The 20,783-nt window shown below is 45.5% G+C and overlaps 9 protein-coding genes and 1 non-coding gene across 10 annotated transcripts, besides 3 other annotated features; 2 read left to right on the plus strand and 8 right to left on the minus strand.

The window, feature by feature from the left end:
• Positions 1–1,200: 1,200 nt before the first annotated feature.
• TSTA_054320 (uncharacterized protein) lies at positions 1,201–2,001 on the plus strand (the record flags this gene model as incomplete). The annotated part of the gene is made up of 2 exons (XM_002486987.1): positions 1,201–1,809; positions 1,834–2,001. The coding sequence occupies 2 exons, from the start codon at positions 1,201–1,203 to the stop codon at positions 1,999–2,001; spliced, it is 777 nt and encodes a 258-aa protein (XP_002487032.1).
• A 342-nt stretch (positions 2,002–2,343) lies between these two features.
• On the minus strand, positions 2,344–5,033 carry TSTA_054330 (uncharacterized protein; the record flags this gene model as incomplete). Its single annotated transcript, XM_002486988.1, has 2 exons — positions 2,344–4,042; positions 4,096–5,033. 2 exons carry the CDS (start codon positions 5,031–5,033, stop codon positions 2,344–2,346), a joined length of 2,637 nt encoding a protein of 878 aa, XP_002487033.1.
• A 480-nt stretch (positions 5,034–5,513) lies between these two features.
• Positions 5,514–6,141, minus strand: TSTA_054340 (uncharacterized protein; the record flags this gene model as incomplete). The annotated part of the gene is made up of 2 exons (XM_002486989.1): positions 5,514–6,029; positions 6,082–6,141. The coding sequence occupies 2 exons, from the start codon at positions 6,139–6,141 to the stop codon at positions 5,514–5,516; spliced, it is 576 nt and encodes a 191-aa protein (XP_002487034.1).
• Positions 6,142–6,174: 33 nt separating this feature from the next.
• Positions 6,175–8,205, plus strand: TSTA_054350 (RNA 3'-terminal phosphate cyclase, putative; the record flags this gene model as incomplete). The annotated part of the gene is made up of 2 exons (XM_002486990.1): positions 6,175–6,225; positions 6,630–8,205. 2 exons carry the CDS (start codon positions 6,175–6,177, stop codon positions 8,160–8,162), a joined length of 1,584 nt encoding a protein of 527 aa, XP_002487035.1. The 3' UTR covers positions 8,163–8,205.
• A 1,652-nt stretch (positions 8,206–9,857) lies between these two features.
• Positions 9,858–9,897: a microsatellite.
• TSTA_054360 (uncharacterized protein) lies at positions 9,897–10,552 on the minus strand (the record flags this gene model as incomplete). The annotated part of the gene is made up of 2 exons (XM_002486991.1): positions 9,897–10,419; positions 10,475–10,552. 2 exons carry the CDS (start codon positions 10,550–10,552, stop codon positions 10,291–10,293), a joined length of 207 nt encoding a protein of 68 aa, XP_002487036.1. The 3' UTR covers positions 9,897–10,290.
• A 150-nt stretch (positions 10,553–10,702) lies between these two features.
• Positions 10,703–10,747: a sequence feature (GA-rich).
• Positions 10,748–11,035: 288 nt separating this feature from the next.
• Positions 11,036–11,061: a microsatellite.
• A 1,797-nt stretch (positions 11,062–12,858) lies between these two features.
• Positions 12,859–13,184, minus strand: TSTA_054370 (uncharacterized protein; the record flags this gene model as incomplete). The annotated part of the gene is made up of 2 exons (XM_002486992.1): positions 12,859–12,918; positions 12,981–13,184. The coding sequence occupies 2 exons, from the start codon at positions 13,182–13,184 to the stop codon at positions 12,859–12,861; spliced, it is 264 nt and encodes an 87-aa protein (XP_002487037.1).
• A 909-nt stretch (positions 13,185–14,093) lies between these two features.
• TSTA_054380 (uncharacterized protein) lies at positions 14,094–14,427 on the minus strand (the record flags this gene model as incomplete). The annotated part of the gene is made up of 2 exons (XM_002486993.1): positions 14,094–14,162; positions 14,215–14,427. The coding sequence occupies 2 exons, from the start codon at positions 14,425–14,427 to the stop codon at positions 14,094–14,096; spliced, it is 282 nt and encodes a 93-aa protein (XP_002487038.1).
• A 713-nt stretch (positions 14,428–15,140) lies between these two features.
• On the minus strand, positions 15,141–16,565 carry TSTA_054390 (uncharacterized protein; the record flags this gene model as incomplete). The annotated part of the gene is made up of 2 exons (XM_002486994.1): positions 15,141–15,493; positions 15,554–16,565. 2 exons carry the CDS (start codon positions 16,563–16,565, stop codon positions 15,141–15,143), a joined length of 1,365 nt encoding a protein of 454 aa, XP_002487039.1.
• A 294-nt stretch (positions 16,566–16,859) lies between these two features.
• Positions 16,860–16,930, minus strand: TSTA_054400. The gene has a single exon. It is a non-coding gene; the product is annotated as a tRNA-Gly (tRNA).
• A 244-nt stretch (positions 16,931–17,174) lies between these two features.
• Positions 17,175–20,694, minus strand: TSTA_054410 (uncharacterized protein; the record flags this gene model as incomplete). Its single annotated transcript, XM_002486995.1, has 3 exons — positions 17,175–19,437; positions 19,485–19,836; positions 19,884–20,694. The coding sequence occupies 3 exons, from the start codon at positions 20,692–20,694 to the stop codon at positions 17,175–17,177; spliced, it is 3,426 nt and encodes a 1,141-aa protein (XP_002487040.1).
• Positions 20,695–20,783: the final 89 nt, after the last annotated feature.

The following is a 20,783-nucleotide window of genomic DNA, read 5'->3' on the forward strand; positions in this document are numbered from 1 at the left end:
TGTCTCGAAACAAGTCAGCGAGGAAAGTCTGAATGTACTCTACGGTGAGAACCATATCGCTTTCATTAGGTGAAAGATAAGGAATCATTATTCAGCATATTTTTTACACCAAAGAATAGAGAGATATTTCGATCATAAGTGTATGTTATACGCATGGAATCCATCGTATGGGACCTCTCGGAGCCAGAATGGGAGGAAGACTCGGAGGAAGATCGGGACGGTTATAATTCACCGAAATTTTATTTGCATAGACGTCAAGGTGTACTGAATTGCAGCCTCGGATACTGTCAGACCTATGGTCAAATTTCTGAAGACTGGATTCGTTGTCTTTGCTCCATGATAGCTTGTAGATTACAATGCCGGGATTGTTGACGCCTGCAGTCACTAGAGTCCTTGTCTGCTTGCCCTCGTCGGTTGACGAGGATATACTGGGCAAGATCTGTTGTTGTTTTAGCGAATACCTGCCTCAATACTATAAGATTGAGTTTTATGCTAGGTGGGCTTATGGCGATACATGCCACGAAGTATTTTTATGGAAAGGAAACCGATTTCAGGGGCTGGATCGCTTCTTTGATGCAACTTAGGGCTTATATAGGCTTCATATTCAGGTTTGTGAACAAATGTATATCTAGCATTTAACCAAAGAGGGAGGATGTCTGTATCTACGTCTAGAATTCTTTTCTAGGTACAATGAGATCAATTCTAGGTGATACCAATCATTGTTGACCCCCTGATTTTCGGTTGTTTGCAAACATCTGACTAAGCAGCAGCGCCCAAATGTCTTGCATGACTTAGGTCAAAATATAAGTGTAACTATCTCATCCGCTAGAGCACTCTATACCCATTTATCTAGGTATATTTAGTCCAGCCTTTTTCATCTCTTGAGCACAGTGAGAGCAGGCAACTTGTGCACATCATCAAAGACCCTTCTTAGCACCGACGTTGTCGTTAACATGCACAACACAGCACAAAAGCCAAACAGTATGTCTCGGCGACAAGATTTTTCTAATAAGATCATGTTCACAGCTTTGTTCTTTCTCTCCTTTACATATTTTTGCCACGGATTGATTCCACATCCTCAGATCTTGAGGTGTTTCTCTTCATCATTTCCTACACTCGAGACTCACAAGATCGAACATCGAAAATTCCAACACTTCACCCATACAGAACCCTTAGGATCAACAGCCCACAGGAGTCAAGATGGATTCAGAACATCAGATCCAAAAATTCCAGGCTCTAAGCCTCCAACGCCGTGCCACACCAGCAAACTTCCTCGATTTGCCCTATGAACTGCGCCTACAGATTTATAGTTACTGTATCCCCCAAGGATACATCGTGGAGACTGCAGGAAACTTCATCGACCGAAACACGAATGCAATAAAGACCAAGTTTGCGTTCAACCCTCGCGAGAACCAAGAAATACCCAAGCTGCAGATATCACAAACCAACACGCTTAATCCCTCCCTCCCGCGTGTATGCAAACAAATCAGCGAGGAGTGCCTCCAGATCCTATACGGCAACAACCAATTCTCCGTCCGCATAGTACCAGGAGGGGGGGAATCGGATATGAGGGATGTGATGACGGAACAGAACATGATGAGAATTCGTCATGTCAAGGCAACCGCTGGCCTGTGGCCAGGGTATATGACACAGACATTTTTTCCGTTCTTAGACGACGAGTTCTGGGAAGCAATGACTCCTCATTTGAAAAGTTTCGTTTTGGAAGCTAACGAGCCTGGGACTACCTGTCTCGACTGGATCACCGCTTCTCCGGAAGTCGGTGGAGGTCGTTTGGCACATCGTTGGGATGTGCGTATCAAACCATATTTTCAGCTTTTTGGAAGGCTTCTGGCTGATTTTTGTGACGATGTTGAAATCGATATCTCCGTTGGCTGGGAGACCTTGCCACTTGCGCGAGGATATTTTCCAGCTCCTATTGTGGTGAAGGAAATGAACAAGGTGCAATGCGTCTGTGGTCGAGGTTGTACCGATTACTACTAGGCTTGACAATCGTTAAGCAGATTGTCTTGCTCGACCGACTTTTTTTCACTTTTTTCATTCTGCATGTCTATTTTACATTACTCCTATTGAGCAAGTTATGATCTTGAATGTCACATCGCAGAATGAATCTATCAGACCAAGACAGCTTTTAATAAACATAGACTTGAACAACTATACATAAAGAATGATGGCATGAGTGTCTATAAATACAGGCCCTATTCAATAGACTGTTTTTCAGACCAAAAATTCAGTCTCCTAGACATAACAACGAACCTTGCCAGTTGATTGTTTCACGATAAAGCATACAAACCTATATAAAGGTGACGTAGGGTTTCAAAGTTATCAGATAAACACACTCTCGCTGGTAAATGAACTTTGCCGGGTCACTCGCCGGTTCTGCAGAAAGTCCTCCACCATGCGATTCCCACCAGTCTTGTTGGGCAGATCTTCCAGTTTGGAGAGTCCAATGGCCTTGTCTTTCTCCCTGAAGCTCGGAGACATGTGATTTTCTTTGTTACGCTGTCCATTGTTAGACACCCCACGAATGGAGCGAAATTGGACGGCCTTCGCATCTGGCTGATCATCAGCCTGTTTGAGTGTGTTTCGTCTCGCCATACTGCGATTAAGTCTTGCCTCGCGTGCTGTCCTAATAGCCTGTCGATTAAATGGAGAATTGTTGATAAGATAGGGGTACTCTCGAGTTTCATTGGAGAATGGATCAGCAGGGTAGCCTCGTTGGATTCCGAACTGATGGATTTCCACTTCATGAGACTGCTGGAGTCTGCTGTTTGCAGAAAGTCGGGCTGCTGCACGAAGTGATCCCATTGACTGTCGGCTCATTGGTCTAGAGAAGTTGTTCTGTCCATAAGGTTTGGGCTCGATTTCCTGTACATCTTGTCGCGATGCGTAGATCTGCCGAAGTTGGCTAAGAGATACGTCTCTGTCAGTGGTTGTATAGCTTGGATCGCGACTTCGTGGAGGCTCTTGGGGAATCGCCTCCCCATCGCACTCAGCATCTTCACGGTGATGTTCTCGCTGGCTAAGGAGGTCTGGTGAGTCAAAATCAACCTTGTTCATCACCCAGTGCCTCCATTCTGCACTGTTCCTTGGCCCAGATTCAACGGCTGGCGATTTTTGTCGTCTGGGAGATTTGTATGGCACTTGAACATCGTATATTGTAGCCATACCAGGCTCGAAAGGTTCCTCGGGTACATCTTCCAAGTCGTCGCGACTTGCGGCAGCGCCACTCGGAGTACGTGAGTAGATGCTCGGCGAGCTTAGGTCGGCAGGCTTTTCGCTGTCGTTCTCGACGAGGTTTAATCTCGAAGTGTATATGTCTGGCTCATCATGTATCTCACGAATCGAAGTCATCGAAGCCTTGTAAGGGCTTGGCGTCTTCAGCCTTGGTGATCCTGAAGGGAAGAATGACGGTTTTGAATCTCTAACGTTCACTCGAGCAGAACGTCCCGACGAAGTGTGAGGTGTTTGCTCTACCCGTAGAGGAGTGGCAGGACTTTCAGCCATATAATACTGAGAACGCAAAGATGAATGACTCTGGGAGCTTTGTGGTTGACGTTCTACCATAAATGAGGTTTGAGCCGTTTTCATCGAGAGATCACTTGGTACTTTGTGGATGCTGCCATGATTCCTCAAGGTACGGATGGAAGGTGAGCGTTCCACGGTCACAGGCGACCCTTTCACCGCGCCAGTTGATACGATCCTTTCTCCATCTCTCGCCGCAGTTTCGCCGATATGCCTCATAAGAGCAGAGTAAACTCGTTGAGAATCAATCTTGCCATGCCGGTTACCTACTTCGTCAAACTCATACATCTCTGAACCACCTGGCAACGAATTGTCGACAAAGTCGTAGCCCTCTTCGATGGTGGAAAGAGATTGACGGCCCGTGGTATGTCTTGTTCTCACTGTATTTCCTGCGGTCGAATTGGTCCAGCTTGTGACACGAGAGCCTGACGTAGCGATACTCTCAGAGCTTTTTGTGGAGTATAGGCTTGGTCGCAAGGTGTCATCAGAAAGTGTGGGACTGTAATCGTCAATAATAATCCCTTTCAAGGTCAAGCAGGTCAGGCAACGTACCTTTCAAAAACCAAATCGCTGTCATATGATGAGTGACTCGCTGGAGAATGGCCATCAGCATAGCTTGGGATACCGAAGACCCGTTTCAATCTCTTTCTGATATTGATAGAGAACGCTCGGGCCTTTGAATGATGTTTACCGCTATTACCATTCGAGTAAACGCCATCATCCGGACTATATTCCCGCATTGTTCGTACAGTAGTCCTCATCGGTTTATGTGCAGGTCGATCCACAAGCCCAGAAGGTAGTGGCAATGGAGGCACAGGAGGTTCGGTATCAAACTTGGAAAGATGCTGCTTGCGGGTGGAAAGTGAACCGTGACTCTTCATCTTCCTAAGCGTGTGCGAAGCGCCATTAAAGAACGACAAAGAATGACGGAGAGATCTGTGTGGCCCAGTTGTGGAATCGGTGCTTCTTCTCAGGGAAGGTGAGTCAGCCTCCGAGCCGTTGGCTGGAACACCTGCAGCACGTAGGTTTCTCATGGACTTGGTAGTGAGCATAGATCGGGACTTGCGGAGCCGGCGGAATGAAGATGGAGCATCGAGATCCCCATTCAGTCCAAACTCTTGAAGCTCGTTAATCGGAGGGACTCTGAACGGAGAGGATTCATCTTCGGGCTCATCATCAACGTGTTGAGATGATGAATGAGGATTCGACACTATGTCTTCCCCGGTAAGACTAGAAAGCGAAGGGCGACGACAAAGTGCTCGAGCAGAAGGCATTACTGCGGGATTCTCATTTGAGGACGCTATTGCTTTCTGTGATGTATGAGCCATTCTATTTTTTGCCTGTGCCATTGCTAGTGATGCAGCGGTGGTAGCATGATAACGATCAACCTCGGACTCTAAAGGCTTCAAGACAGCGGCTTGACGGCGCTTCTGTACGGATGGAGTGGACTTTGCACGTCTGACTCGATGGAAGCCGGGTTCCGAAGGCATTGTGAGTGTGATATACCGAGTAGTATCAAGTAGTTGTAGTACATACAGTATCGTATATCTGAAGAAGAGACAATACAACTGATGATGGAGTTATATCTTCCAGGTTGATGATGGGAAAGAAGAAAAGAAAACAACAAGAGAAGAAAAAGAGATGTCGTCGAGGTCGCATGCTTCCTAAATAGGAAGGGGCAACCTTCGCGCAAGAGGAAAGAGGCCACCGCATGCCTTCCTTCCCAAGCTGAGCATCTAGTTAGGTAAGCAAGGAAACATCACTTTGTAACTCTTTGTATTCTGCGATATACTCATTATTTATTATCAAAACATGGCATCCCGTTAACAAGCCATCATCAAGAAACTGGAGAAATATGGAAACGCTGGTGAGATCGATTCATGTGAGAAGAGATGGACATTGTACAGTCGTAGAGGAGTGTGATCGATAGATTATAGCGAGAGGCCAGCTCTCGGAAACGAGACAACTTATCAGGCGCCGTCGCCCCAAAGTCCCACGATCGCCATTGAAAGCGCAGCGCCGGACAGCAAGGAACGGACAAACTGATGAGACTGTTCACGAGCCATGTCACGCTCTACTGTTTCTCCATTAAAGCCTGCTTCGACCACAACCAAATCTTCTTCCTGCTTTGTCGAAGGAGAAGTCGTCCCAGAAGAAGTTTTCTTGACAATAAGAGATGGGAAGTCGATGTCTTCCACGACGCTGCGCAGCCAGCCACCCAAACCCAACTGTCTATTGAACCAGAAGTCGATTCCAAAAGAGCTGATGGCGGATGTCAAGGATACCCAAATCAGATAAGGATGCTTCTTGCGCTTCGATGCGACGAACCAGGCGAAGAAGAGACAAGTGCTTGTTAGATTCGACAGCCGGAACGCGTGTTTGCGCGAGCGTCGCTTTGCTTCTTTCAGGGCGCGGGCGGCATGTGAAGCCGTGGGTAGGGCTCGTAAGGTTGGAATGGTTATAACTGCCGTGGAGTAAGACACGCCCTATATTCATGGTGGGTTTAGAGCGAGATAAGACATTCAGGTGAGTACTTACAGTGAGCAGGCCCAGGGATACGGTCCCGATAAATTTAGTGGCTGTAATCGGACAAGACATGTCGCAGTATGATTCGATATTTGATCGTATCAGATGAGCGTGAATGATATGTTGGATAAGATTGCGATGGTGATGTCGGGCCAGGTGCCGTTGTTGTCTCCCAAAATGTTGCGGCGCAGAGCTAATTGGTACTCACTGATTGGCTGCCGGGAATTTCTTCAAAGGAGCCAATCAGATAAATCGTTTTACCGCTGTTAACAAAGTAACAAAAAAAAAACACACATTTCTTTGAAATTTGAAAGCAAATTAATTTGACTCAGCTGATAGACAGGATTACTTCCATGCGCTCGAATGCTCTTTTCGCAAGTTGATTAAATGCTTACTCATTCTGAGTCATCTTCTGATTGGCCACATTGAAATGCTGGACACGGAGCAGTTGCCTAGTGACTCATATATCAGCTTATGCCAATATGAACAAGGTTGAATTCGTGGTCTTGGGTGACTTTTAGAATACTTGTCTGCACCGGAATTGCTGTGACGAATACCAGACAAGTGAGCACTTCTTCACCAAGGGTACAAAATCGGCTGAGGTGAATATGGCGCCCGGATATGACAGACATGGGAAGCCCTCGTCAGTTACAAATCCTGCAAGTCTAGATGGGCCCATCACTATTATACATATCGATGGGAGAATGCTTGAAGGCGGTGGACAGCTGGTCCGCAATGTTGTTGCTCTGTCCGCTCTGACTGGTCTTCCGATAACCATCGACAACATTCGGGGTAATCGCCAAGGAAAGACGGGATTGAAGGGTTCACATGCGGCTGCAATAGGGTTCATTGCAGGTATATGTCAGGGAGAAGTGGTGGACGGACATGTCGGTTCTCAGAGGATGACATTCTATCCTCGAAAAAGGGAGTTTTACCACAGCCATGATCGGTCTGAACCGAACCAAATCTCACCTGCGCCGCAACAAACGAAGCTGTTTAACAGCGACGTGCCACCGATAAAGCCAGAGTACAAAATTCATCAACATACGGCAGGTTCCATTTCGTTGGTATTCCAGGCACTATACCCATATCTAGTTTATGCTAGCAGCCTGTCATCGATGGATACCAAAGAGCCTGTAAGAGTGCACATCACGGGCGGAACAAACGTCACATTTTCTCCTTCTTTTGACTACATAAACCAAGTTCTAGTACCTAATCTACGAACTTTGGGACTGCCAAAATTGAATGTCAGACTACACAAACGTGGCTGGTCGACAGGACCAAAAGATCTTGGTTCTGTGACATTTGACGTTTATCCGCTAGAACCCCTGGAAAGCCACTGGTTTCCGATTCTCAAACTGCATGAATACAGAAGAACAGAGGTGACATGGGTAAACATCACGATTCTAGCCCCTGACATCAATATTCAGGACCGAGAAGCACACGGGAGTCGTCATGATAGACGGAAAATAAAGCATGAGAAACACCATACCTACGACAGTGACATGTACTCGCATTGGACGATTCGGGAGTACCTTGAAGACCAATGCGAAAAGTCCTTACGTAAGGCTTTGAAGGGCTTAAACAATAAACGACCTTCTGGAGACGGAGACGAGAGCACTTCCGAACCCACAATCCAAAGACATCTTTCAGAAGCCACGCATCACCATACACATATCTACATCTTGCTTGTAGCACACATGTCAAACGGCCTTATTCTCGGAACCGATGCACTTTTCGACGGATACGAGAAGCGCGACAGCCGCAAAAACAGAAATCGCGATAACAGCGATAATACGATTGCAACCCTAGACAATTTAGTGGACAGCTGCGTTGGTCGTCTCGTCGAAGAATTAGATGGGTCGAAGAGAGATGATGGTAACGGGAACGCGGGCTATCATCCGGTTGTCGACGTTCATATGCGTGATCAACTGGTCATTTTTGAAGCTTTAGGGTTGGTGAACAGGTCAGTGGAGCGGAATGAAAGCAGTGTAGGGAGTGATGTTGAGGACCAACGATATTGGAGTCTGCATACTCGGACTGCGCGATGGGTGTGTGAGCAGATCCTAGGGCAGGATATCTGGAACGCCTAGAATATCTTTAATGTCTACAGAATCGTAAGTTTCATAAGATGACTACGAGGTGAACATGAGTACAATTGCATACCCTGATAGAGGCAACAGGATAACCGCTATCCAACAGGAGAATAACCAGGCTAGGTACCAAGGTAGCCCTAAAACAACCAAATTTACTATATACGTAGTCAATACGAGCTCACGGACGCAAAATCAACATGAAACACGAAACAGCGCCTGAAATAAAAACTCAAAAAACCCTGACTATCCCTATTTCCGTTGGATAATGAGGCTCAATCCCCGGAACCGACTCGGCGATACTTCCCGGTGCTCGTATTCTAGTTGAAGTCAAAGACCTCGACTTGCAGGACGGGGCGACCGTTACTCTGTTAGAAGCTATTATTAGCGAATTAGCCGTGAATAATAGGAAAAACCAAAAACCGGGCAAACTTCAATGTATGAAACTCGGTAAGAAAGTTCCGTTAGTCTGTGTGGTTGATGATTAAACTCGGATAATCAAATCTCGATGATGATCTAGGATATTATTTGATCGCTTTATAAGCCTTGATAGGAACACAGTCAGCTTCTAGGTAGAGAGGCTTAGACTTAGAGAAGCATAGCCTCTTGACAAAGACTAGTTGCATACTCGATCCGGTAAGCGCGGAGAATAATTCTGGAAGATCGGGCTGTGCTTTCTAGAAGCCTGCCTAGAAAAGATACGAGCTCAGCCTTAAAATCGGTCCGTGTTGGTTAACAGCATTGACATCGATAGATAATACTTATGTGTGTCAGATTTTAGGTACTGATACGAGTATGGTGTGAGTCAGATGTTTACTCGTATTCGCATAATCATATATACATACATAATGTTATTGTCTACACATGGATAAGAAACAAATAGGATTCAGAATAGGGTTGATAGTGAGTTTTGGAACAAATTACGTGGCTAACCCTAATTCCGTACGTTCACGCGGTCAAAGCAATTGAAACAAACACACGTAGATCTACTACGTACGTATATTGAAACAGTGAAACAAAGTCGAATGCTACGCTGGTATATTAGATACATCCTCATCTCGGGATTTGCACCGGTCAGTCGATACAAACCGATTTTCTGTCTGTTACACTGAATATGTATGCATAGATAACGGATTACTTGCATAAACCCTGCATTTGGCTACTTTTAACAGCGGAAAAGCTCTTGAAACGTTAATCCGTCAGCCGCTATCAGGCTTCTACCTTGGATATAGGAAAGGATGGAAGTTACTAGGGATATTCTACGTTGGCGGCACATCAGATACATAGTCACGAGGAAATATGCCTTGTACTCTGTGGAATACCCACGGGCAGGCCTAGATTCATCCTTAATTAATCACGGCACGGGAATTCATCGATACCAAGACCGGATGTTCGGGTACAGGAAGGAAACATGCCGCGAATGAATCCTAAACCCAAGACTTTGAGTTAAAGCGTATAATTCAATTGAATGAATTGGCTGTGTTGTGTACATGAAGATAAGCCAAACACCGTGGAATGAAGTGGGAAAAACAGGGGTATAGTCTAGCGAAGGATTTTCATACAAGGGGAGAGGATAATAATAAAACGAGAAGTGAGACAGCAAATCAAAAAGGGCCTCCCACAATTAGGCAATGTCGAATAATCAGACATGGTAATGGTAAAGACAGCAACAAGAGAAAAACGGAAGATTCAATTAAAAAAAAAAAAAAAACGAAAAAGAAAAAAAAAAAAGAAACCGGCGACGGATTCTGGCCCGCTCAGCGGGTCCCCCGTCACAAATCGTGGGTTTCAGAAAGAGAGTGTCTTAGATCCTGACAGATTTTTGAATAGGTCCAATTTGTTGGAAAATTAGAGCCACCCGCATGTTGTCTGAATCTGTCTTCGTTTTTGGCAAACCAGTCGCCAATGTGATAAGGATCGTAGGGTGAAGGTCCCTCTTTCCAAACGATAGAAGCCGGCTTGTTTGAAAGAGGTTGCACTAAAAAAGTTGTAATAGTTGGTGTTCTTGAATAAAACGCCGCGCTGATGGTTCGTATATGCTCTTGAATCAGATAGCCTCCCAGATTATGTTGAATGCAATGTTCGTTGATATTTTGTTGTTTTGTTTTGTTTCGTTGGCCGGGTACACCTACACCTGGTTGTTTTTATCCGGAGCCTCGGGATTGGCGCAGGTGGTCATCTGAGCGAGACGGCGGAATTCGCCTTGATTCTGAGCAAAGGGGGATGCCATTGTGCGTGGTCGTCGTAGGTTAAGAGCCTAACAATGATTATATCAGATATTGCAACATACAGCACAGTCTAGAACGACTTACTGTGCAATCACTGCATTTTCCACCTTGAATGTTGCAGCGGCCACGACAGCCTCGAGGGTAGTTGGAGCACGAGTACATGGTCGTAGAGACAAGATGGCCAGATCTGGTTGTGTCGAGATAGGAGAAGGGAACTCTTCAGTCGTAGAGTAGAAGCAACAGTCGTCTAGGTGTTTGTTCAAAGGAAGGAAATCTCCTTGTCGGAGGGAGTGGCTGCGAGGGAGCGTGTAGAAGGATAGAAAAGAAGGAGAGAGGGAAGGAAAGGAAAGAAAAGGACGGATGACGTCGGAAAACAAAGATGCACAAATCGACAGAAAAGGAAAGAAACTTAGTACGCAGTACTAAGGAGTTGTCTTGGGGCTGGGCTGAGAGAGTGGGAAAAAGAAGAAAAGAGAAAAACCGAACGATCGGAGTTTTAGTGTGGATCGGGCTTCCTTTCAGCAGGCTAAGTGCTAACGCCACCGACGGCAGATGGCTGAGCCTAGATCGTTGGGATGCCCGATGGCTGATTTGGACTGTAGTTGTCGAGAGTTAGGCACAGAATGCTCAGTGAAGAGAGACAACAAAAAAAAAAAAAAAAGAAAAGAAAAGGAGCAGTCGGAGCTTAAATAATGAGAAATAACGAGACAATGAATGCCCGACAAGAAAAGGCCCGATTAGGCAAAAAGCCAGGGCAGAAAAACACCTTTGTCACGAGTCAGCCAACACTTCTTTTCTTTACCAAAACAATTATTTGATTTGATTTGGACATCCTTGAAGATTCTGTCTAATTGCACATTGCATGTATGAAACAGCTGTACGAATCATATTCTCATTACGCGTACAACCCGTCCATATCAAACTGTAAAGCAGACTTGAACATGACACAACCTTGCATGCAGTGCCATGCACTCCAGTTTCTCCGATTCTAGACTCCAGCTAAAGCTGCAACTAACATCCACTTGACGAATAACAGGTCCTTGATCCTTCCGAGGCTGTGGGCGTGGATTAGGGCTGTGTGCATGACAGGTAACGGCCCCCGACTTTACGAGAGTTTACACTCCCAAGTCATAAAAGGATCAGTTTGATCGGGCAACTTGCGAATCATGTATTGCTTTGCTTAATTTAGCCTGCGCGGGGCTAAGAGACTTGACTAAGAGGCTTGGTTATCTCGATGATTGATACTAGCAAGTGCGCATGATGCTTAGACTTTGTTTCTCATTCATTGCTTTGTATTTCCAAGCCTATTTCTTTGGAGGCTTGAACATTCACATGCTATTGGACCAATTACACAAGCTGACAGATAGGAATAATCATGAAACACTGCATACCTAGATGTTTAAAATAGATCATTCGTTCTCAAAGTCTAATTCCATACCGATGCTACAATAATTTCGATTCATTGTACAAGGATGATAAATCATTGGCAGGGCAAACATCTCATAAGATGTATACACGTAATCATGGATAGTTGTCGTGATTCAAGATGAGGGTATGAAAACATTAAGGAGCCTCAATATGTTACAATGTTTCATAAACAGCACCCATGAACGTTGTATAGCCAAGACCAGGATTATAATACCTATTTCTTCTGAGATTAAACGGTTGACCGTAAGGGGTATTCCGAGCCATGCTGTCTTTGAGATCAGATGTCTAGCTTCATTGTAGCATTGAATTCTTGTGGACATAATCAATGTATCATTCTTCCACAACTTCGAATTGGAGAAGTGCTATCTCATCTGATTCTAAATGCACTTAGTGGGAAAGTAGCATGGACTGAGTGAAAATCAACATGTGAAATTTCGGAAATTAGAAATAGTTGAATCAAAGCTAAATTGGTGTATAGTATCCGCCCAGTGTCCATCAATTCTAGTCAGCCTACGCCAAGGTCCGTAAACGTTTGGATGAAAATTGATTTACCACCGCTTATATGTTCCATATAACCACGATAGAAGCACTAGACAGGAAGAATAGCTCCATTTCAATTTTGAATAGGGATTGAAATTGAGATTATTAAAGTCAACCGATATCATTACTTGTACAGTGGTATCCTCGGGTGATTTCTTTCAAGTACTCCGGTACTACCCTCACTGGTGTTGAAATAAGTAGTTGACCTTTGAACTATCTAATACTGCTAACACAAAAAGGCGTACATTCGAGTAGAAATGATATTAGTATTATCACCCCCCCTTCCCCCGAGCCTCTGTATGTACAATTTCTCTAAGATACTAATCCTAAACACAACGGCTAATACTAGCAGATTAATTAATCACTGACCTGGAAACAGAAAAGGTAGTAGGAGATAGCCCATATAAAACCCTAACCCTACTGGTTAGATATGGGGCACAGTAACATGATTGGCTGCACACAATTAAGCTTAATCGTTGACCCACTATGGCGATCTATGATCATTCCTCTTCATCCTCGGGATAAATCTCCTCAATTCGTGATACCGATGAGTCGCCTTGCTATATATACACTAAAAGTCAGCCATATGCTTCATTAATAATTGGAATATGCAGGTACCTACCGTCGTCAAGTGATAATTCAACAATCGCTCCACATTCCCCTTTAACAAATACAGCTGTCGCTCAGTACGAGCAAAAGGATCGATGCTTGCTGGCGTTTTGATAGTTTTAATCCGATTTTCGCGTGACTCGGTAGCAGTTTCTCGTTTTACTTCTCGGAATAGTTGTTGAATGACCCGGAATCCGGGAACGTAGGCGGACGGCATTGGGATGCAGGGGTACCCAAGCCGGTAGCATGAAAGACACTTTCTTATATGTGGAGAAGGGTGAGGGAGGCAGTTGTGGCTGTATCGGTTGAGTCATCTGGCACATTTTATGCAGCATAGTCTTTCGGGATTAATTGGACTTCTGGGGTCAGTAATGGGATAGGGACTTGCAGCGCATTGTGTTGTGTAAAAACATTGGTCGAATCCAATGTGCTCGTTCTCAGATGGATTATTCATGATTGCGGATCTTTTTTCTGGGCTTATTTGAGGTTAATAACTTTGGTAGAAGAGTACTGACAAGCTGAAGGAGGATCTATTTTCTGAGACTTGAAATGAGGGCAGATGAGCTTCTTGTACGCTTGACCTAGTCATAGACAAATCTAATAGACTAAGTTAGCCATGACAAGACTTGCCTAGATACCTACAAGAGAAAACATTGCGAAGGATACAATATCTAGTACAGTGAATGTGGTCAAAGAGACACACAACAAACCATAAATTTGTGAAAGATGCTACAATGCTAAAAGGATGACATTTGTCTTGCGATGTGCAGATAAGTATAGATTACCAATGAATACATGGGGAACGGGTTGTGGGCGAGTAAGCTTATTCTTGCGCATCGTAGGTTAATGGTGAGGTCTCTTTTATATATGATATGGTGAGTTTATGGTAGAAACTATCTGGAAACTTTTGACAAAAGATGCTTGGCAAGCTTGCCATTAAGTTAGGTACGACAAGTTGGATTGTGGTCAAGTTCCCAAGGACAATCAGATGCCAAGAACAGTTCATTAAAGTATAAACGGATACCGTCCTCTGCTCCCTCCATCAAGCACACTTCAAATGAAAACTGTATCCATAATCTCTCTCTCCAGTTAGGGCAAGGATGGACACATGTATGCCTGAAGCGAGTCAGCCATTATGATGACGAAGGCTGTCACGAATGTTCTCTTTGCTTGGGGGTGTCGGGCCTTGGCTTCTCTATACGAACTTTTAGCCATGTGGTATTCTTGAATTTGTGGCACAAACTTACAGCGGCTAGGGTAATGTTGATCAATCGCTCAATGTTAAGATTGATCAGAAAGAGTTGCTTTTCAGTGAATGTCCAAGACTCGTAACCGATAAGATTGAGCCACTTTTGACGAGCTTCAAATCCCAATTTGAAATTACCCCTTTGAAAATATTGCTGCACAACATGAAATTCGTTGACAAGGTGCTCTGGAATGGGACTGCAAGTGAGATGCATATTGTAGCAGCGTTGGCACTTGCGTTGATATGGGTCTGCATGGGGCACACAGGTGACTCCGACGTTGCCTACGAGTTTGGCGCAGTTTAAGCAACAGTTTTCGGCCAAGATTGGATCGCACTTGTTTGGTGGTGGAAGAATGTTAATGCCTTCAGCGGACATGACGCGGAGGTAAGATTGATAATAGTGGGTTGACGACGCTGGCGAGCAGAACAATCGCTTAGATGGACAGCGCTCGAGATTGAGAAAAGAAGGTAGGTAGCCTGATACTGACAATGGAGAAAGAATACGTCGATTAGAAACAAAAATGATTTACGAAAACAGACTTCTCTAGTAGGAATCTCACCTATTTATACTCCCTGCCAATCTTATCCTTCCCAGGAAATTTCCATCCTTTTGACAACGTCACAAAGGTCAAGGCCGGCTAAGACTCGTAGATATCTATTAAACGGGCGAACCAGTCAAAGAAGGCTTCTCTGATATGTCCATCTTACGCAATATGAAGCTTAAATGCAGCGAGTCGTGGTGCATCCTTCTGAAAGTGTGTCTGGCATAACGCACCGAATAACCTGGAAGATAATGCGAGGTATAACACGAACCAACGTCCTCATCGGTGATGTCAATCTGGTATGGTCCTCCCAGAGCTGTATACCAGCAACCCATAACTCCAAAGCTTAACCAATTCTATAGCATCAACAATCCCAAGACAAAGTCTAAATCTCCAAACCACCAGAAACCTCACCCAAGAGCAAAGACCGAAGCACAATCCACCCACCAAACATCCCGGCCACCGAAGCCAGTAAAATGCCATTTCCCTCCCAAGTCAAGGCTAGATAGGCAAGCCCTCCGACGACAACCTCTTTGATTCGAGCATTTTCCCGTCTTGTCCTCCATGTAGGATCGATGGGGAATGGTGGATGCAATCGGACATCATCGACGCCTGAAAGTTGAGATGATGCTGGAGGAGTAATTGGTTGTAATGGTATAGTCACAGCAAGTGCAACCGCACGATGATCAGACGTCGGAAACAAAGGTAACGCGTTATAACCTTGAACCTGAACATCACCTTTATTACTGGTTGTCATCCACGGAGGATAGTCCAAATACAATATTCGATCACACCAACTTGGCCAACGTTTGTTTGCCCATTTCCAGCCGTTGCTGGATTCTTGGGATTGTTCTCCGGATAACGCTGCTTTCTGAGCTTCCTCTGAATATTTATATGTAGGTGGGAATGTGATTGGTGCTTCTGATAGGCCGTGAAGAGTACGTTTAGCGAGTAATTCTCTTGTGAGTTGATCGTTTTTTAACAGTTTCGTATGATGAATTGCATCATTGGGGGTGGCGTGTGGTTGGGGGTATCGGGTATGATCCCCAGGTATAGGTGGTACATCGGAAGTACGATAATTCAAGTCTCCAGCAAAGAAAAAGTGTGACCGTGGACTAAACATTCCAGACTCTTCAGTTTTTGTATCTTGCTGAAGAAGATGAGTATCCTCATCGTAACCATTGTCACCGCGATCACCATCGCCAGCAGACCTTGTAAAAACCAACCGCTCAACAATGCTCCTCCAGTCCTGATTCCTGCGCTCATATGCATCTTCCATAGGCGCAATATGAGCAGCTACGAAGGTCAACTCCATCGTCTCGCTTCTGCCAGAGGACTTGCTCGTCACATAACCCAGCCGCGCTCCGACTGCACCTTTATTACCCATTTCCAGTAGCCCGACTCCAACCTCCGCTGTATCCGTCCAGACCACCTTATCAACTATATCGGATCTGACAAACACGAGTAGTGCTGTAAGTCCACAATGATGCGTGACGACATTCACATATCTGACCCTGTCATCCTCGGCAGTACTACACGGCCATCGATTCCGCGTCGCAATATCAACAGCCTTCTGAAAAGCGCTCAAATATGGAATAAGAAACGATCCACCCAGAAAAGCAGAATATATAGGCGCAACCTCTTGCAAACTCAAGACCAGAAACTCAGGTGGCGCGGAGTTGTATTGTTGTTGCGGCAAGACATCGAAGAGATGGGCTGCGAAGTAGTCTTGGTGAATTGGGTTTCGAGCACAGTTAAAGGTGAGAATGTATGCGCTTAGGCATTCTTCATGTGCCGATGGATTGGTCATTGTATATTTGCGAGCTTTATGACAGGGCTATTGAGTAAAAAGAGGAATATTCAATATATGAAGGTGTTGAACTTGAGTAGTGACGTAGACGGGCCCCACTTAACGCTAGCTCAGATAGGGGTTATAGGGTTAGGGTCTGGGGGAACACGCCAGTACATACCTACTGTCAACAGGAGGCTGCTCCTGTAAACTGTTCACGATACACCAATCGCTTATACAGAATCAGGTTAAGAAAAAAAAACAGAAGATACTGCTAAAAACAGACTATAAAAATAGTAAAAAGAAGAAGAGGCTTGCATCATCCGTGAATCGAACACGGGCCTCGTCGATGGCAACGACGAATTCTACCACTAGACCAATGATGCTGGTTGATATCATGCAGACAAAAAAATTGTATCTTATTCTAATGTTTCAGCCATAACAATCATATCAGATTGAGATGAAAGTGATTCATTCACCAACCACATTCCAGTACCTATCATAGCTATATACACAAACGATATATGCAGGCATTACATACAAACCCCAAAAATCTGCTCAATAATGAAACTTTGGAACAAGATAGATAATGACAGGCTTATGACAAGACCACGGAAAAAGTACGCTAAGCTAAGCATTGAATTCAACCTTGCTCACACCTCCGTCTTGAGGTAATTTACTCTGCGGCGCCGGTGACGGCGTATGTTGTCGCGCGTTACCTTCAGAAGACGGTTGATTCTCAAGCACGGACGCGGCTTCAGCACCTTCTAACAAATCCCTATCTCGATCACGGACACTACGTCGCTCAGGATCAATGCCGTATGCGCCTGCACCCCAGCTGGATATTCCTCCCACCATGACGGCGGAAGAAGCCAGACCTCTACCGTCGTCATCTTCTTCATCGTCTTCTTCTTCATTGTTATTGCGGTTCAAGGCGTTGCGCTCCATTTCGCGTTGGGCTTCTTCCATCTTTTTGCGGACTTCGGCGGCCATGCGCATTCCGTCGGAGACGATGTTGTCAAGCACACCGCGGAGGCCCTTGTTGGGTGGAACTATGCCACCTGATGCGCCGGCAACGGTTGCGCCGGAGATGGCGCCGAGCGTGGATCGGCTGGCGGCAGCGCCGATGTTGGAGAAGGTTGTGAGATTGGAAGAGAGTGAGGTTGAGGCTGTGAGAGATGCTGGATGAGGACGGTCGGAGAGATGGAAGGATTGCGGGAAGAAGGTTTCGAAGAATTGTTCCAACAGTTCGTCTGCTAGGACCACCATTCTGAAGGTGGGGAGAGTGATGTGGAGAGGGTTATTCGGGTCAAGAGCTGCGTTTGCTGCTTCTGAACGGCCAGATGGTGAATTCACGGGTAAGGATGTATCTCTCGTTGAGATGGGTGTGTGAGGAGGTGATGAGTTCTTCTCGTCTACCTCAATCAAATCTTCTTCATCTTCATCATCCCCGATAGAGAATGCATCCAATTTACTAGCAGCGCCTTCCACTTCCGTAGCAGGCTGGTCGTTTTGTTTCTGATTCTGTGGATGGCTTGGATCCGCATACTCAAAGCATCGGCGAATAAAAGAACTGACACTTCCAAGGAACCGCTCGTCAACGCTCATCTTGACTTTATCACGCTGTTCAGCTGCCAATCCTGCATCTGCAAGATTTTCCATCGTCTCGCTGGGAGTAAGTGCACCATCGAACCCTCTGCGCGACAGGAAAAGAAGAGCTTCTGAAATCCTCAAAATTCCCTCGCGGTCAACTTGACCATCCCCGTTATCGTCATAAAGATCAAAGAAATAGTTTATCGAATTCATAATGTCGCGTGTACCTTTCAACTTGGCCAATCCAACAACGACATTTTGCAAACTCAACCCCTCGCTATCGTCAGCATTCCATTTCCGATACAGCCGGCGCATAAACTCGTGATCAGCAGGTTCAACATTATCAGCCCACTTTGAATGCGACGCGCTCCGACCACGAACACTTCCGTTGCCATTATTGCGATCCTTCTCAGAAACGGAATAGTGTCGACTTGAGCTGGGAGAGTCCGCAATAGCCCATCTGGCAGTATTCGCTAAAAACTGTCTAAAGGCATCGTAATCCATATGCGTCGAACTCGGACCGAGCCCGACACGCCCAACTTCAGCGTCAACCGGGGGTCCGAGAACAGAGTAACGTTCGACCTTTTTCTTTTCCAACTTCTTCTTTTCCTGTTCTAAAAGTCGTTGTTTGCCTTCGTAGTCATAAAGTACCTCGTAGAAGCGATCGTAGATTGCGCCGAGATCTTCCATACTAAGCTTCTTACTTTCGGGGCCGAGATTTCTGATCGATGTGCGTTTTGCGAAATTTTCGATATTCTCCAAAACTGCATCCTTATGTTTCTCGCGTTGTTCAGTTATCGAACTATGAGTGATACCTGAAAACTCCTTGAAAGCCACCACCATCAATTCCTGAAACCGCGTAATAGCTCTGAGCTTGGGGTTTTCTGAACGCGGATGTGCTGATTCATCCAAGCGAGAAAAGTATGATTTCAAGATGGAAATAAATGAACCGTCGTCCTGTACATCCAGCAGCTCTTCTCCGTTAATACGCAGGATAGCCAGTCCGACTTGAAATAACACTTTCGGTCCTTCGAGGAAGAAGACGTCTAGAACTCGAAAGGCGAATACAAGGGGCATTGAGTTAATATAAAGAGAGAGAAACCACGGTAGAGATACGACGGACAATTGGACATCGGATTTCACGAGATGATCCCAAAGGACCGGCATTGTCTTTTCGACAAGTGATTCGAAGACCTTTTGATCCAATAACGTGCCGTACATTGTTGTAGAATAATAACCGGGAAGAAGTCGGTCACACAGCACCGATAGTAGAAAGAATGCTTGTGACTCCGACATATATCTACCGCCAAGTTAGTTATGTCGACTTCCAAATTATGACGGACTTACATCAAAAGCGCTGCGACAACTATATTCATAGCCTGACAGTAACCGACAGATTCATTTGTCCAGCTGTATGCAGTCAAGACTCTGCGCAAACGTCCTATACCTTCCTCACTCTGGAAACCAGGGTATTCCGGCAGACTCCGATTCAAATCTTTTTCAATCTCGTCAATAGCCAAAGACTCTCGCCCAGAGAATTTAGCCAGGGTTTCTTCGTAATGTTTAGGGGATCTTAAACGTAGATATAGCGAGCCAGACGTGAGTTCCCAGATCTCTCCTCTTAGACGATTGGGTAATCCCACACGAATGAGTTTGTGAAATGTCGGTTGACGAATCAACGTGGCATTACGTCCGTTTTCTACAAATGTCAGCATACCCATACCCCCTTTTAGTAAAAGGACGTACCTCTAAAATACTCAGCCCATAATCTCATCTTACTCCGATCACGAAGTTTACGAGCATCTCCGGGATATCGAAATACCATCCCAAGTCCCGCATCAGGTGGCTGTCGAGCGGGTGTATCGGGGTCTTCCTTCCCTTTAGGAGGAAGCGTCAGAAGATATTCTGAATACTCGTCCAAGACCACCGAACGCAAACTCTCAATCTCCTTAATACTTTCCCTCAACCCCTTTCTGAGTCCATCACAGAACCGTTCGCAGGCCTGCCTGCTTCCAACCAGTTGGATAGTGAATTTCTGAGGCACAAAGTTTGGATTTTTAACGGCGTTGGGACTTAGAGCTCCATTCCATGTTGTTAGTGCTAGGGAGAAGATGTGGTTGAGACTGTTGAGTCGTTCGACGCGACGAATGGAGCAGAGGGGCAATGTGAAGCCGTTCCCGGACGGACCTGTGCCGTGAGTTTGACCCGTGAATACTGTAGATGCATTATAGCTAGCAGAAGGCACAAAACTCGTAGGTTGAGTTGAGAAACATATAAACCGTTCGCTGAGGTGGAGACGTCCTGTATATCTGTTTCCGGGTTGATCGGCGCGGTCTCCCTGGGTATTATTATTCGAAGCCGGACCGCGATTAATGGCAAGAATCAATTCAGCCGTTATTTCCTGTAATGGGTTTTGAGAGTCTGGGAGACGGAACTGTTGGCGGAAGAGAGAGGCTTTGGAGGGGTTGCGATCGCTGGACGAGATGGTGGGTAGATTGAAGTTTGCCGGATCAATGAATGACTGGGCCTTTTGGACCAAGGATGAGAATTGGAACATGATGTCGACCGGTCATCCGCCTCAACTGTCTTTCAAGATATGTGAACGCGCGAAGGAATGCTCGCATACACAGAAATGATCGGGTGAAA

Source organism: Talaromyces stipitatus, genomic scaffold, assembly GCF_000003125.1.
Source record: "Talaromyces stipitatus ATCC 10500 scf_1105507295487 genomic scaffold, whole genome shotgun sequence".
Taxonomy (NCBI): domain Eukaryota; kingdom Fungi; phylum Ascomycota; class Eurotiomycetes; order Eurotiales; family Trichocomaceae; genus Talaromyces; species Talaromyces stipitatus.